We start from the raw sequence: 17,441 nt of genomic DNA on the forward strand, positions 1-17,441 counted from the left end.
AAAAGTACACATGTTTTTAAAAAGCTAATGTACCTGTATTTCCATTAGGAGATGGAAATTGGATTAAAATCAGTTTTATAAATGTGATGGTTGATTAAAAAATAACTGATGAGCTATCAAACCAAATGTACAAGAAATTCTATCAATTTAAAACAAGATTGAAAAGCAGAATAACTGGGATGCCTGGGTGGCTCAGTGAGGCACCTGCCTTCAGCTCAGGTCATGGTCTTGGGATGGAGCTCCTGCTCTTTCCTCTCCCACTCCCCTGCTTGTGTTCCCTCTCTCTCTGTCAAGTAAATAAATAAAATGTAAAGGAAGGAAGGAAGGAAGGAAAAAATAAAAACAAGAGAACTTGTTTTGTTCTCTTTAATCAAAGGCAAACCGAAAAGTTATAGGAACATCTGGAAAAAAAACAACACATGTTATATTCATTATTAAAAGGCTAAAATACTATAGTTTTGATCCACATTTAATCCCTGACAAAATATCTTTCAAAGTGAAGGTGAAATAAAGGCCTTTCCAGATAAGCAGAATACCTTCAGAAAAGGAAATACAAAAGATAGTTCCTTAGGCAGAAGTGATCCCAAGGGAAAATGGAAATGAAAAAAGGAATGAAGAGCAATGGATATGTTAAATATGTGATGATATTATATGCTAATATATTTATTAATTATTAAGTAATTATTGATAATTGGGTAATAATTATGTTAATATATTTGTTGATAATATTTGTTATACTGGACATGTTAAATATGTGTTAATATTTATTTATTAAATAAATAAATATTACTGTCCCAAGCAATAATTATAATGTCTGTGTGGTTTAAATATATTTGAAATAAAATTAATGACAACAGGAGGGCAAATGGAATTATCAGTAAAGTCCTAGTGTTGCCAAGTTTACTGGGGAGACCCTGGGAGCCTTGGGTTGACCCAGTCTGTCCCAAAGATGTTGCTGAAGGTGCTTGGTCTTGTCCCAAGAAAGAATTCAAGGACAGACATGCAACATAGCGGAAGAGTAAGTAACACCAGCAAGAAAGTTTATTAAACTAAAAGATATGCTCTCAGGATAGGAGAGCTGGTGAGCTAGAGAGAAAGAGAGGGAGAGGGAAGGAGAGAGAGAGAGAGCGCTCTAGCTATGCACTCCAAGGTTGGGTTTCAATCTTTTATTGACAGTTGTTAAGTAAGGAATGGAATATTCATTACTTGGGGTGGGGATTTCTTCGAAGCAGGGTTTCTCATCTTTTCATCCTTATTTGGTCAGGGGTTTCCTGTCATGGCATCAACCATCTTCATTCTGGTCTGATCCAGTTTCTGTGGCCTGCTGCCAGGACAGGCCTCTGACTTTCCTGATAGCTGGCCATGACTTACTACTCTCTGCTGGGCTCTAGCTATCCTGTTAGAACCTAACTTAACTGCCTACTCTAACACTAACATAGTCTAGGAAATATGAAAGTTCTAATTTTTTTTAAGACTTTATTTATTTATTTGACAGAGAGAGATCACAAGTAGATGGAGAGGCAGGCAGAGAGAGAGATAGAGGGAAGCAGGCTCCCTGCTGAGCAGAGAGCCCGATGCGAGACTCGATCCCAGAACCCTGAGATCATGACCTGAGCCAAAGGCAGCAGCTTAACCCACTGAGCCACCCAGGCGCCCTGAAAGTTCTAATTTATATTAGAGTCTTTTGTTTAGATTTTACAGAAGACATGAAACTAAAAAAAAAAGTGTGTGTCACGAGGTAACTAAAAGCTAAACAATAATTTTTGTGTAATTTCAACAATTTAAAAAAGATAATCTTGTTCTTATGCTAACAATATGTTACTATTATATAATTTACAAACAATGCACCTATGTAAAGTATACAATTAGATGAATCTTGACAAATGTGTGCACCCTTGTAACCATTAGCCAGACCAAACTTTACAGAACATCAGCTCATTAAATTTTCCTCACGTAAATTACTACTCAAAATACCTCAAAGAAGCTACCACTCTTCTGATTTCTAGACTACAACTTAGTTTTGCCTGTTCTACAAGTTTTGGGACTTTAGGTAACTGGAATCATACATGAGTAACTCATAGGAACATTAAAACAGCTATGTTTTAGGGGCACCTGGGTGGCCCAGTCGGTTAAGCATCTGACTCTTGATTTCTGCTCAGGTCATGATCTCAGGGTTGTAAGACTGAGCCTCGCATCAGGCTCTGGAACCTGATTATGATTATCTCTTTCTCTCTCTCTCTCTCTCCCTATCCCTCTGCTCCTCCCCTGCTCACTCTCTCAAATAAATGAATAAACCTTTTCTTTAAAGCTGTTTTAGATACTCAAAATCGTCCTTTTGCAGAGGCATCCTTTGCTGAACATACGGTTTTGGAGGGATTTATTCATACTATTTATTCAATAGTAGTCCATAGAATAGAAAAATTTGTCGGTTCCCCTGCTGATAGACATTTGGGTTGTTCCTAGTTTCTGCCTAGTATGAATAACACTGCTATAATCATTTCGTAGAAATCTTTTTGGATATATACATTCATTTCTCTAGGGAAATAAATAGGAGTACTATTGCTGTGTCATAGGATAGGTGTATATATAACTTTATGAAGAACTCTTCAAAATCTTCCCAAAGAGGTTGTGCTGGCTTACAGTCCAACACCACACAGCAGTATCATTAGGAGTTCATTAGGAATTAGGGAAGGATAAGGCAGCAGTAACAACTTTCAAAATTAGTTTTTCAAACTACCTTTCTTCATCTTCTTCCAAATCCTTTGAAGGATGTGTGGAGATGGCCATGGTCACACCAACAGGTCCTACTACTGGCCTCTCCAAGCCTGAGAGCAGAGCCACAGAGACAGTTAACCAGGGCATCCCACCCAAGTCGTAGCCTCTTCAGCCCTAGACAGGACTCTGGCAGTAGTACAGGCAGGTAGCACCGGCTCTCAGAGCTGACTGTGGAACACACAGGAATTCACCATTATTAAAAATTAAAGTATATCAATTTAACAATTAAATAAATTACATCAGGGATGCCGGGGTGGCTCAGTGGGTTAAGCCTCTGCCTTCAGCTCAGGTCATGATCTGGGGCTCTCTGCTCAGCCAAGAGCCTGCTTCCCTCTTTCTCTCTGCCTGCCTCTCTGCCTGCTTGTGATCTCTGTCAAATAAATAAATAAAATCTTTTAATAAATAAACAAACAAATAAACAAAATAACAAATACCCATACACATCACTTCCTAATTAATTTACTTTTTACTATTATCTATGCTCTTGAGGTTATTCATGTGTATTGCATGTTTTTTAAATTGTGGTTAACTGTGCTACAATTGGTTAGTTACAGGAAACAGTGTTGCCAGGAACATGGGTGTACAATATCTCTGAGTCCCTCCTTTCGGTTCTTTTGTGTATATACCCAAAAGTAGAATTGCTGGATTGTGTGGTAATTCTATTTTTAATTTTTTGAGGAACTGCTATATAGTTTTCCATAGGGGCCACACCATTTTACATTCTCAACAGCACACAAGTGTTCCAATTTCTATACATCCTTGACAACACTTGTTTTTTGTTATTTGGATTTTTTAAATAGTAACCATCCTAATGGATGTAAGGTGGTACATCTGTTATACTTATATAGTGGAAATATATTTATATGTATGTATATATACACACACACACAAATATGGTATATAGCTATATGATATATACTATATCATATCCCAACTCTATATTCAGTGATATCTGATAGGTAGCTTAAAATTGACCATGAAGACAGTATTTGCCCCACAGAGATAGGCAAATGCTACAAATCAGAGTTTTATCCCCTAGAATACTTTTTTTTTTAAAGATTTTATTTATTTATTTGACAGACAGAGAGCACAAGTAGGCAGAGAGGCAGGCAGAGAGAGAGGAGGAAGCAGGCTCCCTGCAGAGCAGAGAGCCCGATGCGGGGCTCTTTCCCAGGACCCCGGGATCATGACCTGAATTGAAGGCAGAGGCTTTAACCCACTGAGCCACCCAGGCGCCTCCCTAGAATACTTTTTAAACACTTACCAGCACACCAGTGAAATGGAGCCCCAGGAGGTGGGAAGCAAGGCTTTTATGTTTGTGATTCTCTTCACAGTCTCAGCTGCTGTGACCAAACTATCCATCCCCTCCATTCTATCAACTGGATTTTACTGGCCTCTGTCACAGGCTTTTTGGCAGCCTAGGCAACTGGTGAGACCTGATTGAAAGGATAAATAAATCTAGTAGATGTATAAATCAGCACCACATTGAGTATTCATATTCAAAAAGATAAATTATTTTAAGGACTTTGACAAGATGAAAAGTAACTTGTAGAGGCAGAATGAAATGCAAAACAGACATTAGCAGAGTATAATGTTGATCGAGATTTTTTTTAAACAGTATAAGTTGAGTGAAGTAGGGAGTTTGGAAGGCTAAAATGACTTTTTGCTAAATGAAACTCCTACAGGTTTTCCTACTGCAAGGGAAGGAAATTCAGCATTGCATTGAGATATATTAATTATTATGGAGTGGAAAGTAAGACATCATTATGCTAAATTTATTAGTCATACTTAGAACATTAAAACTCTAGTTTTTGGTCACTATGCTCTTGAAAGGATCTAGCAAGTAAAATCTGGACAGTTCCCAAAGAGGAACAGTAAGAATCACTAAAGGCTTTGAGGTGCCTGGGTGGCTCAGTCGGTTAAGTGTGCAACTCTTGGGGGCGCCTGAGTGGCTCAGTGGGTTTAGCCTCTGCCTTCAGCTCAGGTCATGATTTCAGGGTCGTGAGACTGCATCCTGCATCAGGTTTCATGCTGCATGTGGAGCCTACTTAAGATTCTCTCTCTCCTTCTGCCCCTCCACCCCCAAGAAAAGAATCACTAGAGGCTTTAAAAAATTGATGAAGGAAAAGCCAGAAGAATAGTTTTTATTGCAACTATCTTCAAGAAAATAAAGTTCTTTTTTTTTTTTTAAGATTTTATTTATTTATTTGCCAGAGAGAGAGAAAGAGAGTGAGAGCACACAGGCAGGCAGAATGGCAGCAGAGGCAGAGGGAGAACCAGGCTCCCCACAGAGCAAGGAGCCTGATGTGGGACTCGATCCCAGGACGCTGGGATCATGACCTGAACCAAAGGCAGCCGCTTGACCAACTGAGCCACCCAGGCGTCCCAAGAAAATAAAGATCTTGAAAAAAGATTGTTTTGATGGTTTTTGTACAAAAGTAAGATTGAGGGGCGCCTGGGTGGCTCAGTGGGTTAAACCACTGCCTTCGGTCGGGTCATGATCTCAGGGTCTTGGGATGGAGCCCCACATCGGGCTCACTGCTCAGCGGGGACCCTGCTTCCCCCCTCTCTCTGCCTGCCTCTCTGCCTACTTGTGATCTCTCTGTCAAATAAAAAAATAAATTTAAATTTAAAAAAAAAGTAAGATTGAGACTCTTGATCTTCATTTGGGTGGTGAGTTTGAGCCCCACACTAGGAATAGAAAGTACTTTTAAAAAGCTGATTGAGGGCGCCTGGGTGGCTCAGTGGGTTAAGCCGCTGCCTTCGGCTCAGGTCATGATCTCAGGGTCCTGGGATCAAGTCCCATATCGGGCTCTCTGCTCAGCAGGGAGCCTGCTTCCTCCTCTCTCTCTCTGCCTGCCTCTCTGCCTACTTGTGATCTCTCTCTATCAAATAAATAAATAAAATCTTAAAAAAAAATACTCAACTCTTGGGGCATCTGAGTGGCTCAGTCAGTTAAGCAACTGACTTGATTTTGGCTCAGCTCATGACCTTAGGGTCATGAGATTGAGGCCCATGTTGGTCTCTGTGCTTTGCATGGAGTCTGCTTGAAATTCTCTCCCTGTCCCTTTGTCCCTCCCCCAACTCACACATGCTCTAAATAAATAAATAAAATCTTAAAAAAAGGGACGCCTGGGTGGCTCAGTTGGTTAAGCAGCTGCCTTCGACTCAGGTCATGATCCCAGTGTCCTGGGATCAAGTCCCACATCCGGCTCCTAGCTTGGCGGGAAGCCTGCTTCTCCCTCTGCCTCTGCCTGTGCTCGCTCATGCTGTCACTCTCTCTCTCTCTGACAAGTAAATAAATAAAATCCTAAAAAAAAAAAAAAAAAAAAAAAATCTTAAAAAAAATACTCAACTCTTACTTGGTTTAAAGCCCACTTGGTTTCATTTGTTTTTGTTGTTTTTTTTTTTTTTTAAGATTTTATTTATTTGAGGGAAGCGGAAGGGAGAACAGAGGGAGTGAGAGGAGAAGGAAACTCTCCACTGAGCAGAGAGCCTGACATGGAGCTTGATCCCAGGACCCTGAGATCATGACCTGAAGGCAGATACTTAACTGGCTGAGCCACCCAAGCGCCCTTCATTTGCTTATTTCATTGTTTCCTTATTTGCTTTAACCTAAGACACCTCTGGAGCCTCCTCCTCCTCCTCACAGCACCATCTCCCCCTACTTGCTATATATCCTTTCTCCAACCAAATGAGTAACCAGGTCCTCATGGCTGAGGAGGAACTCTTCAAGGGGGCACACTGTAGGTGTCACCTTTTACCTCGTGGTAGGTTCTCCCCTACCTTCCTTTATTCTCCTATGGGATCCTCTCTAGTAACCCAACTCTATAAACCATAATTTTGTTTTGATTCCTCTAGGTACCTTTAGAGGAAAGCCTGGCCATTGTGGAGACCCAGACACACATCTCTTCCATCTTTCCTTTTAAAGGAAACAGTAAGAGGTTCTTCATGAGAACATGCTCCAACTAAAAGCTGGAATGCAGCGACCCCTAGAAAAGGGACCTTCTGAGAGGAGAGTGGATGGGCAGCAGACTCAGCCCGAGGAGGCAGGATCCTCCTCTGTGTCCCACAGCGGGTAAGAGATTTCCACTGTCAGAATTAAATCATTGCTCTCTCAGCAGTTTTCAGGCTCTGCATCCAGGCTCTGTAGTTTAATTATAGGGCTTTCTCTAAGATCTTTCTGGAAATTCTTTAGAGAAAAGCCTAGAGTGTTTTTTATTATCAGTTACTTTTATTATCCTGAGAAAGTTGGTTTTATTCTAAGTAACAATGCATATATTCACCAAATATACCATCTTAATGGGTGATTAGGATTTCATGGAACTCTTCCAGTCACATCAGTAATGTCTCTTTTCTGCACTGATGAGAGCACCTAAGAATCTCCTGTTATCTCAGGAGATTCCAGGATAATCAGATTGTCCCTGGTTTCTGGAACGGCAATTATGATAAGTTCAGGTCTTGAAATAAGCACAGGAAATTGCCAAATAATGGACTACTGGCTACATTTGTCAGTGTTTTTAATGGCTGTTTGCTTGCAGCTTTTTGAAAAAGTCATTATGTATTTGTTTGACCAAGAAACAGAGGGAGAGAGAGAGAGAGCACAAGCAGGGGAAGCAGGAGAGGGAGAAGCAGACTCTTCATGGGGCAGGAAGCATGACCTGGGGCTCAGTCGCAGGACCCTGGGGTCATGACACTTAACCAACTGAGCCACCCAGGCGGCCCAGTTTGCTTACAATTTTTTGAAGGCATTAAAATAATATGGAGTTAATCCATTATACAGTTACCTGTGAACACCAGTTACTGACATACCACATCATAACTAACTTGCTCAGAGGTTGGGCACAGCTCTGAAGGTGATAAAATTCTGCTTCATGCTTCACTGGGTCACTGTCAGTATGAACCACTTAAATTTCACTGACTCAGAGAAGAACATTAGAGCTAAAATAATCTTAATATCAGTTCGTCTTGTTTCCTCATTTCAGACCAGAGAACATTCAGGCCCAAAATATGGTTGCTTGATTAAAGTTGCAGCCTTTGGCAGAAGTAATATGAGAAACTTGGAATCTTAATTTACAAAGTCTACATCCACTTTGTCAAATATTTTAAAAATTCACATAATTATTCTTTTTTTAAAAAGGCATTGTTTTTAGAGCAGTTTTAAATTCAAAGCAAAATTGAGTGGAAACTACAAAAGTTTCCGTATATCCCCCCAACCCTCCCCCATCCCCACACATGCATAGCCTTCCTCCGCCCCAACAACATGCTGTCCCAGAATGGTATATCTGTTACAATCAATGAACATATATTCACACATCATTATCACTCCAAGTCGATAGTTTACACTAGGATTCATTCTTGGTGTTATACATTCTTTTGTACTTTTGACAAAAGTACAATGATATGTATCCACCATTAGAGTAACATATAGAATGACTCTTCATTGCCTTAAAAAAATACTCTGTGCGGGGTGCCTGGGTGGCTCAGTGGGTTAAAACCTCTGCCTTCGGCTCAGGTCATGATCCCAGGGTCCTGGGAGCCCAGCATCGGGCTCTCTGCTCAGCGGGGAGCCTGCTTACCCCCTCTCTGCCTGCCTCTCTGTGCTCTGCCTACTCATTCCTCCTCCCCCCCCTTTTTTTTTTAAGATTTTATTTATTTATTTGACACAGAGAGAGAGATCACAAGTAGGCAGAGAGGCAGGCAGAGAGAGAAGGGAAAGCAGGCTCCCTGCTGATCAGAGAGCAGGATGTAGGACTCGATCCCAGGACCCTGAGCCGAAGGCAGAGGCTTAACCCAATGAGCCACCCAGACGCCCCACTCCCCTCCTTCCCTTCTAATCCCTGGCAACCACCGGTCTTTTTACTGTCTGCACAGCATTGCCTTTTCCAAAATATGATATAGTTACAATCATACCCTATATAGCTTTTTCAGATTGGGTCCTTTCATTTAGTAATATGCATTTAAGATTCCTTAATGTCTTCTCATGGTTTTATTGCTTCTTTCTCTTTAGTGTTAAATAAAATTACATTTTCTGGATGTGCCGTTTATTTATAAATTCACCTCCTGAAGGACATCTTGATTGCTGCCAAATTTTGGCAATTATGAGTAAAGCTGCTATAAGCATTGTGTAAGATTTTTATGTAGACAAAAGTTTTCAACTCATTTGAATAAATAGTGAGGAGCACAATTCTGCATCATATGTTAACCATACGCTTATATTTGTAAGAAACCACAAAACTGTCTTCCCAAGTGGCTGTAGCATTCTGCATTCCCACCAGCAATGATGAGAGGATCTTTTGCTCCCCATCCTCACTAGCATATGGTGCTATCAATGTTCCAGATTTTTACCATTCTAATATGTGGTGCTCATTGTTTTAATTTGCAATTCCATACTCACCTATGATGTTGAGCATCTTTTCATATGCTTATTTGCCATTTGTGTATCTTCTTCAATGTCTGCTCAGGTCTTTTCCCCATAATTTGATTGGCTTGTTCATTTCTTTTCTTTTTTCTTTTTTTGTAAGATTTTATTTGTTTATTTGAGAGAGAGAACATGAGTGGGGGGAGGGACAGAGAGAGGAGGAGAAGGAGGCTCCCTGCTGAGCAGCCTCAATTCCAGGACTCTGGATCATGACCTGAGCCAAAGGCATATGCTTAACTGACTGACTGAGTCACCCAGGCACCCCCATTCAGTTTCTTTTTGTTGAGTTTGGGGAGTTCCTTGTATATTTTTGAGAATTGTTCTTTATTAGATATGTATTTTGCAAATGTTTTCTCCATGTCTGTGAATTGTCTTCTTATTCTCTTGACCATGTCTTTTACAGAGCAAAAGCTTTTCATTATAATCAAGTCTAGATTATTATTTCTTTCATGGATTGTGCTTTTGGTATTTGTATCTAAAAAGTCCTTATTAAGGCTGCCTGGGTGGCTCAGTGGGTTAAGCCTCTGCCTTCAGCTCAGGTTATGATCTCAAGGTCCTGGGATTGAGTCCTGCATCGGGCTCTTTGCTAGGCAGGGAGCCTGCTTCCTCCATTCTCTCTCTCTCTCTCTCTACTTGTTAAAAAAAAAAAAAAAAAGGAGTCCTTATTAAACTGAAGATCATTTAGACTTTCTGCTTTGTTTATCTTTTAGGAGTTTTATATTATGTATTTAACATTTAGTTCTATGATTATTTTGAACTAATTTTTGTGAAGGATTTAAGTCTTCTCTAGGTTCCTTTTTTTTTTTTTTGCATATGGATGTCCAGTTGTCTGGCACCATTTGTTGAAAGACTATATTTAAAAAAAAAAAAAAAAAAAAAGAAAGACTATATTTTCTCCATTGTGTTGCCTTTGCTCCTTTGTCAAAGATGTTACCTATATTTTGGTGGGTCTGTTTCTGGGCTGTCCATTCTGTTCCATTGGTTTGTTCATTCTTTTTTTTTTTTTTTAAGATTTTATTTATTTATTTGACAGAGAGATAGAGATTACAAGTAAGCAGACGGACGGAGAAGGAGAAGCAGGCTCCCTGCTGAGCGAGGAGCCCAATGCGGGGCTCGATCCCAGGACCCTGAGACCATGACCTGAGCCAAAGGCAGAGGCTTAACCCACTGAGCCACCCAGGCACCCCGGTTTGTTCATTCTTTCACCAATATTACACTTTCTTGATTACTAATAACTTTACAGTAAGTCAGTAGTATCAGTCATGTGACTCTGTTCTTTTTTGGGTATTCTGGTTCCTTTGCCTCTCCATATTAACCTGAGAATCAGTTTATCAATATCCACAAAGTAACTTGGTGGGATTTTGACTGGGATTGCTTTGAATCTTTGGATGAAGTTGGAAAGAACTGACATCCCGGGGTGCCTAGCCCCGGAAGGTTATTAATTATCGATTCACTGTCTCTAATAGACATAGGTCTAGTCAGATGGTTTATTTCTTCTGTGAGCACTTTGGCAGATTGTATTTTTCAAGGAATTGGACCATTTCATTTAGGTCATCAAATTTGTGGCTCATAGTATTTCTTTATTATTCTTTTAGTGTCCATCAGCTCTATAGTGATCCTTTCTTTTATTTCTGGTATTAATAATTTGTGTCTTCTCTCTTTTTTTCTTAGCCTGGCTAGAGGCTTCTTGATTTTGTTGATCTTCTCAAATAACCAAATTTTTAAAATAAAATTACCTCAAAAATTTTTTTAGAGAGGATGAAAGCATGCATGAGCAGGGGTTTGGGGGGAAGGGCAGAAGGAGAAGGAGAGAGAGGATCTTAAGCAGATTCCATGCTCAGAGTAGAGCCCAATGCAGGGCTCAGTCTCATGACCCTGAGATCATAATCTGAACCAAAATCAAGAGTCAGGTGCTTAGGGACGCCTGGGTGGCTCAGTTGGTTGGACAACTGCCTTTGGCTCAGGTCATGATCCCGGAGTCCTGGGATGGAGTCCTGGGATCGAGTCCCGCATCAGGCTCCCAGCTCCATGGGGAGTCTGCTTCTCCCTCTGACCTTCTCCTCGCTCATGCTCTCTCTCACTGTCTCTCTCTCTCAAATAAATAAATAAAATCTTAAAAAAAAAAAAAGAGTCAGGTGCTTAAATGACTGACCCACCCAGGCATCCCTACCTAAATACATTTTAACTGTCCTTGTGATAAATATTATTTGTTATTGTGAAACTTGCTGAGAATAAATAATAGACCTATAGAATCCAGAAAAATAATTGTATTCCAATTTTAGTATATGTGCTGCCGGAGTGAGCACAGAAAAATAAATGTATTCCAGAAAAAGGACTTGTCTTAAAAGTAGAATAGCCTTGTTTATCTCAGAGACCCCTGAAACTCAGCAAGAGAATACTGATGGTGATAAAGAACACTGGAGTGAGAGTTTGGAGCCAACATTTTTAATAATGGTTTTTCCACCAACTAATGATGTGAGCTCGGTTGTGTTTCTTCCCACTCCAGCTTTATTGAGATATTAGTTACATATATCAGATACATTTCTTACTCTTTGTGGATCTCAATGTCTTCATCTGTAAAATAAAAAGAGGCCTTTTCCTGCACTAGTATTTTCTACATCTTAAAGGACTGGGAAGTTAAAAGATCTATTAATTTAGTAACTGCAGCCCGGACCAAGCCCGCGTGTGCACATGTGTGTATTTTGCAAGGAACACTGCCAACATTATATCCTGAGATCTCAGAGGTGAAAGAGCAGACAGGAGGAGCATCTTCTTGGTTGGAAAAAGAGAATGAGAAGAAAGGGAGAGGTGTTGGGGGGTGCCTACATAGCCACAGTTGGTGTGAATGATCAAGTTAGAGAGAATGGAGTGTCAAAAATCTAGACATAGCAAGATTGAAACCACTAGACCACTAAAATATTAGTCAGCATTTATTGTGCACAGAAAAATAGTTTACCCCTGGGAGCTCTCAAACTGACCGTGGAATGAGGCTCAGAGGTGTATTGTTATAACGGCTTATAGAGTGAGGATGCAGAGGTTGTTTGTTATTTTCAACGATTGATTATATCATTAGAGTTTTCCTAATGATTGAGGATTGGTTTAAAGTGACTGCCTCATTCCAATGTGGGAGAACGGCTGGAATGTCATCTATGAGTTTCAGAGGCATATGTAAGAAGTGGCCCAAGATGATGTTTGTTTGTTTGTTTGTTTTTGCAAAATAAGCTAAGTTTGGATTCAGTATTTTCCTTATAGCATAATCAAAAGTATCATTGTCATTATCTATTTTAAAATCTGTGTTGTCATATATAGAAGCCCAATTTTCATCATTTGAGTCAAACCAAAGTGTGTGATTATAGAGTGAGTTTAGAACATACCTCAATTAGGTCCAGTGCCATTCCTATGCATAGGAACAAATTTCTAGCAATGCAGTTTGCAGTGGTTATGGGCTATCCTATGGCTTCCAAGCTTCCTCCCAATACCAGATTAATTGGCCATGAGTATTAGTTAAATGGCCAAGGGATGGATATCAAACCTTTTTGTAAAGCCACTTTCCTGCCATCTGAGCATGGTTCTGGAGTTGGTTCTAATATTCACTGAGAGTGTTCCTGAGCATGTAAGCAGGTATACACCAACAATCATTTTGCTTAGTAAAGGAGGGTATGCATTGAATGGTAGGCCTTAGTGAGTAGAGAAAATCTCTAACAGAAAAGGGAACTTGACTGTAAATGCCCTGTGTTAGTTTGCAGAGCAGTAATATCATGATAATTGTTATAAAAATGGGTCCTGGAAAAAGATAAGTGATCTAGCAGAAACTTTTTCAGTGGTCTTGGGTGTAAGCTATCCACTTTTGCCTTGTTTCTGCTTTGAGGGAAGATTGTTTTTTTTTTTTTCCTGGAAATCTTTAATTTGAAGTTAGCCATAAGCTGATAAGCCCAAGAATTGAGGGGGGAGGGGGGTTCTCTTTAGTTGAGAGACATGGACCTGAAGTTCAATACCCTATAATTTAACTGCTGTGTGAAAAAATAGAACCTGGTAGAACCCTTTTCATCAAGGCACAAGTGCTATTTTTAACTGATATCTCCTTCAGAACCCCCAGTCTCCAGGTTTCAGTGTATGAACTATACTGTTATCATCAGGCAGAGGGTCTCTAAAAGCCTCCTTGACCTGCTGAATATAAGTTTTTGAATATTGCATTCATACTTTAAAGTATTGGGTCATATTAGAATTTACAAGGGCAGATTGTACATGGGGTTCTATCATCAAAGTCATGGGTTGCCTAGTGATAAAATCATAAGGTGTTAATTTATGTTTCCCAAAAGATGTTGACTTCATTGTCAAAGGGCTAAGGGTATCACTTTAAGCCAAGGTACTTCTGTGGTTTCAGCCAATTTGCCAAATTTAATCTTAGAATATCGACCTCCCCTAAAGGCTGAGGATGATAGAGACAATGATAGGGCCATAATGTTTGAATAACCTTGTTTAGTTGTTTTATAATCCATCCAGATAAAGTGAGCCCCTTGTCATTTGAAATTTCATTTGAGATTGCCCAGAATAGAAAACATTTTCTTATAATTTCTCTGCTACTGTGGTGTCATCAGCTTGCCCACATGGGAATGCTTCTACCCATCTAGAAAATAAATATACCACCACAAGTACATATTGATAGCACATAGAAGGAGACAGTTGAAAAAGTATAACTGAAAATGTTCAAATGGTCCAGATATTGGGGAGCAGTCCCTGGGATTAGTTTAATGGTTTTAACCAGTTTTTATGATTGAATAAATTTGTCATGCTAGTTTAAAGAACAATCACCCATGATATTTCTTCATAATATGAAAAGTCAATTCTGTGGTGAGTAATCACTTGAAGCACTTGCAAGAGTGGTAACTGAGAGATCCAGGAAGCATGAGCCAGTCATATGTACCCTCCAAAGTTCTCTTTTTATGATAAATGTGCATCCTTCTTGGTGCCACTTTTGTGATACAATTTTTTGTCTAGTATACAAACTGTCTTAAGTAATCTGACTTGAACGTACAGTGGACCATAGGTTGTGGAAATTCAGGAAAATTCTTTTACCAAAAGGTTTAGTATCTATCCTTTGGCCATTTTATGGAATTTATTTAATGTTTTGGTACATTAGGAGCCTTAGCACGAAAGTTAGCCATCGCATTTCCCTGGTATTCAGCATCTCATGGGAGGGTATGAGCCTCAATTTCTGTGATAGCAACTTGTGAGGACAACTAATAATGTAGAGAGGAGGTCAGCAGCCTGAGATCCTATTTTATAGCTATACCACTTTATGTTGAAAATTTCTCTTTCCAGGGCACCTGGCTGGCTCAGTGTTAGGGCACGTGACTCTTGATCTCAGGGTTGTGGGTTTGAACCCCACGTCGTGTATATAAACTACTTGGGGGGTGCCTGGGTGGCTCAGTGGGTTAAGCCTCTGCCTTCAGCTCAGGTCATGATCTCAGGGTCCTGGGATCGAGCCCCACATCGGGCTCTCTGCTCAGCAGGGAGCCTGCTTCCTCTTCTCTCTGCCTGCCTCTCTGCCTACTTGTGATTTTTCTCTCTGTCAAATAAATAAATAAAATCTTTAAAAGAAAGAAAGAAAGAAAGAAAGAAAGAAAGAAAGAAAGAAAGAAAGAAAGAAAGAAAGAAACTACTTGGAAGGAAAAGAAAAAAAAAAAACTTTGTTTCCAGAGCATACCAAAATCATGAACTACTCTGAAGGCATACCTGCTATTGGTATAAATATTTGCAGTTCTTTCTTTTGTCAATTTACAGGCCTGAATGAGAACCAACACCTCTGCAGGTTGGGCTGAATTAAGTAAAGAAAGGGCCCCTCTTCCTGAAAACTCATGTTATGTCATGACAGCAGGCTTGGCTCGATATTTTCATTCAGAATTTTTGGCATAGGAGATATCAACGCAGAGTACTAAGTCTGGATTAGCATTTAATAGGGTTTCTTGTAAATCTAATTTGGGAGTTTGATTTGAGATCAACTCAACGGTTATGAGTCTCTTCTCTGTTATGTAAGGATAGGAGAGTAGCAGGATTTAAAGAGTGCAGGAATCCAGCTCCCCGCTCAGCAGGGAGCCTGCTTCTCCCTCTCACCCCCACCTCTTGTGCTCTCTCTCTCAAATAAATAAATAAAATCTTTAAAAAAAAAAAAAAAGAGTTGCTGGAAAGAATACTGAGGAGACAAGAGTAGAATCTCACAAAATGTTGTCTACTAGCTGAGAAATGGTGTGTATGCTGTGTTTGGCAAACTTTTACAGCATGAAGAACCGTAAATTTAATTTGTTTTCCTGAACAAGTTTCAGGGAGAGTTCTGTAATTTTAGCGGCTGCAGCTACACCCTTTATAAACAATTTGGGTATATCCTGGTCTTTGGATGCAACTGTAAGCTATAATAGTCTGTAGGGCTATTTTCCCCTTCCTTTTCTTGAGTTAAGGGCTCCCTGAACCTGATTATTACATTCCTGAACAAAAAACGTGAAACGTTTAGGATAGTCAGGAAGTCCCAACGCAGGAGAAGTCTGTAAAGCCCATTTAATTTCAGTAAATGCTTCCTCCTACTTGTTTTCCAAAGAAGAGGTTCTTGAGTATTGTGCCCAGAGTGAAGAAGCTAACTAGGAAATGTCAGGGACCCAGGACTGACAATATCCTGCAAGTCTAGCTCCCCAGGTGAGTACAAGATCTTTCTTAAGGGTTTTCTGCGTTAATGGAAAATGCAGAGGATCCCTGAGAGGATATTTAGGACAGGAACACAGTGAGAGCTGAGTGGAGGTTTGTAAGGATTCTGTTTCCCATAACTGAAAGAAATGTTTACTAAGAGCCTCCTCTGGGTTTGGCTGTGTATATAAGATGACTAAAATACTCCCAGCTCTGAAAGCGCTCTTATTCTAGGAACCAGCCACTGCCTAATGATATTAGAAACACTGGTCAGAAATATGAGTAAGGGGCGCCTGGGTGGCTCAGTGGGTTAAAGCCTCTGCCTTCGGCTCAGGTCATGATCTCAGGTCCTGGGATGGAACCCTGCATGGAGCCCTGCATCAGGCTCTCTGCTCAGCGGGGAGCCTGCTTCCCCCGCCACCCCACCCCCCCCACCCACCTGCCTCCCTATCTACTTGTGATCTCTGTCTGTCAAATAGCTAAATTCTAGGGAAAAAAAAAAAGAAAGAAAGAAAGAAAGAAAAAAATATGAATAAAGTATAACATGGTTTAAAAGGTTCAAAAGGATCTGATGCTACCTGGGGGATGACCTGTCTGATCCCCATTCTGGCTCCTTCTAACACCTAGATTCCCTGTTCTAAACCAGTGACTGGGACCTCAGGCAAATTTCAGCTTCTCAGGAAACCACTAGCCCCTGTACTCCCTGCTGGCTCAGAGTCTCCAAGAAAAACAGGTGAAACTGGAAGTCATTGGTTCTGCTCTAGCACACCTACAGGAGCACAAGGGATGTCAAGCTGGTCTGATAAATTCACCATTACCAAAGTCATGAGTGACTAAACTGTCTTCTTTTTGATAAGACAAATGCTTTACTGGCATTGCTCTACTCTTCCCAACATTTAAAATAAAGTTCAATCTCACATTTCTAAAAAGGCAAGTGGTCATCTTACCCTCACTTTGCAGACGAAGAAACTGAGGCACAGAGTAGTAAAGTGACTTCCCAAGTTTGCAGCAGGAGGGTAAAGGGAGCACCCTGGGCCTACTATCTGGGCCTGTTGCCTCCTCTTCATCCATCCAGCCGTGCTGTCTCTCTCAGGAACAAGATGAACTAAAACCTCCTCTTTTACTCTCCTCTATACCAAATAGTCGCCATGTTGGCCAGGATATTATGGGATATGAAGTTAGTTCACGTCATTTTTTTTTTGGAAGTCATTTTTCAGATCATTCTTCTGAACACTGTGAGCAAAACACTGTGCTGGTTAGTTACGCTGGAGCATACAGAAGTGACAGAATACAGTGGTTAAATTAAAGGAGACTGAAGATGTCCTACCCATGAGCCTTGGCTGTCTATAGGAAAGACGCAGATAGGTCCATCCTGGTGATGGAAGAATCCTGTTGCCAGGGACAAGTGGTTTCTTTTCTCAGATGATGGTTTTTCCTTTCAACTTTCCAATTAATGCCTGGCTTTGTTTACTGTATTGAGATGGTTTATAAACCTAAGAGAGCGACTGGGAGCAGATCTGAAAGCAGAACTAGAGAAGAAAGTCTGGTTCCATTTTCAGAAGTGTGGGGC

General features: G+C 40.4%; 1 protein-coding gene across 4 annotated transcripts in view; it reads left to right on the forward strand.

The window, feature by feature from the left end:
- LOC131809830 (myomegalin-like) overlaps positions 1-17,441 on the forward strand; it is a 45,774-nt gene that overhangs the window by 17,381 nt on the left and 10,952 nt on the right. For 2 of the 4 annotated variants that reach the window (XM_059137247.1, XM_059137251.1), the window contains exon 2: positions 6,637-6,853. In XM_059137247.1, coding sequence (XP_058993230.1) covers positions 6,735-6,853 — 119 coding nt within the window. In that variant the 5' untranslated portion in view covers positions 6,637-6,734. Of the gene's footprint in view, positions 1-6,395; positions 6,522-6,636; positions 6,854-17,441 lie in introns of all 4 variants that reach the window. The other 2 variants (XM_059137248.1, XM_059137250.1) reach the window with 2 other exon arrangements.

Source organism: Mustela lutreola, chromosome 10, assembly GCF_030435805.1.
Source record: "Mustela lutreola isolate mMusLut2 chromosome 10, mMusLut2.pri, whole genome shotgun sequence".
Lineage (NCBI taxonomy): Eukaryota > Metazoa > Chordata > Mammalia > Carnivora > Mustelidae > Mustela > Mustela lutreola.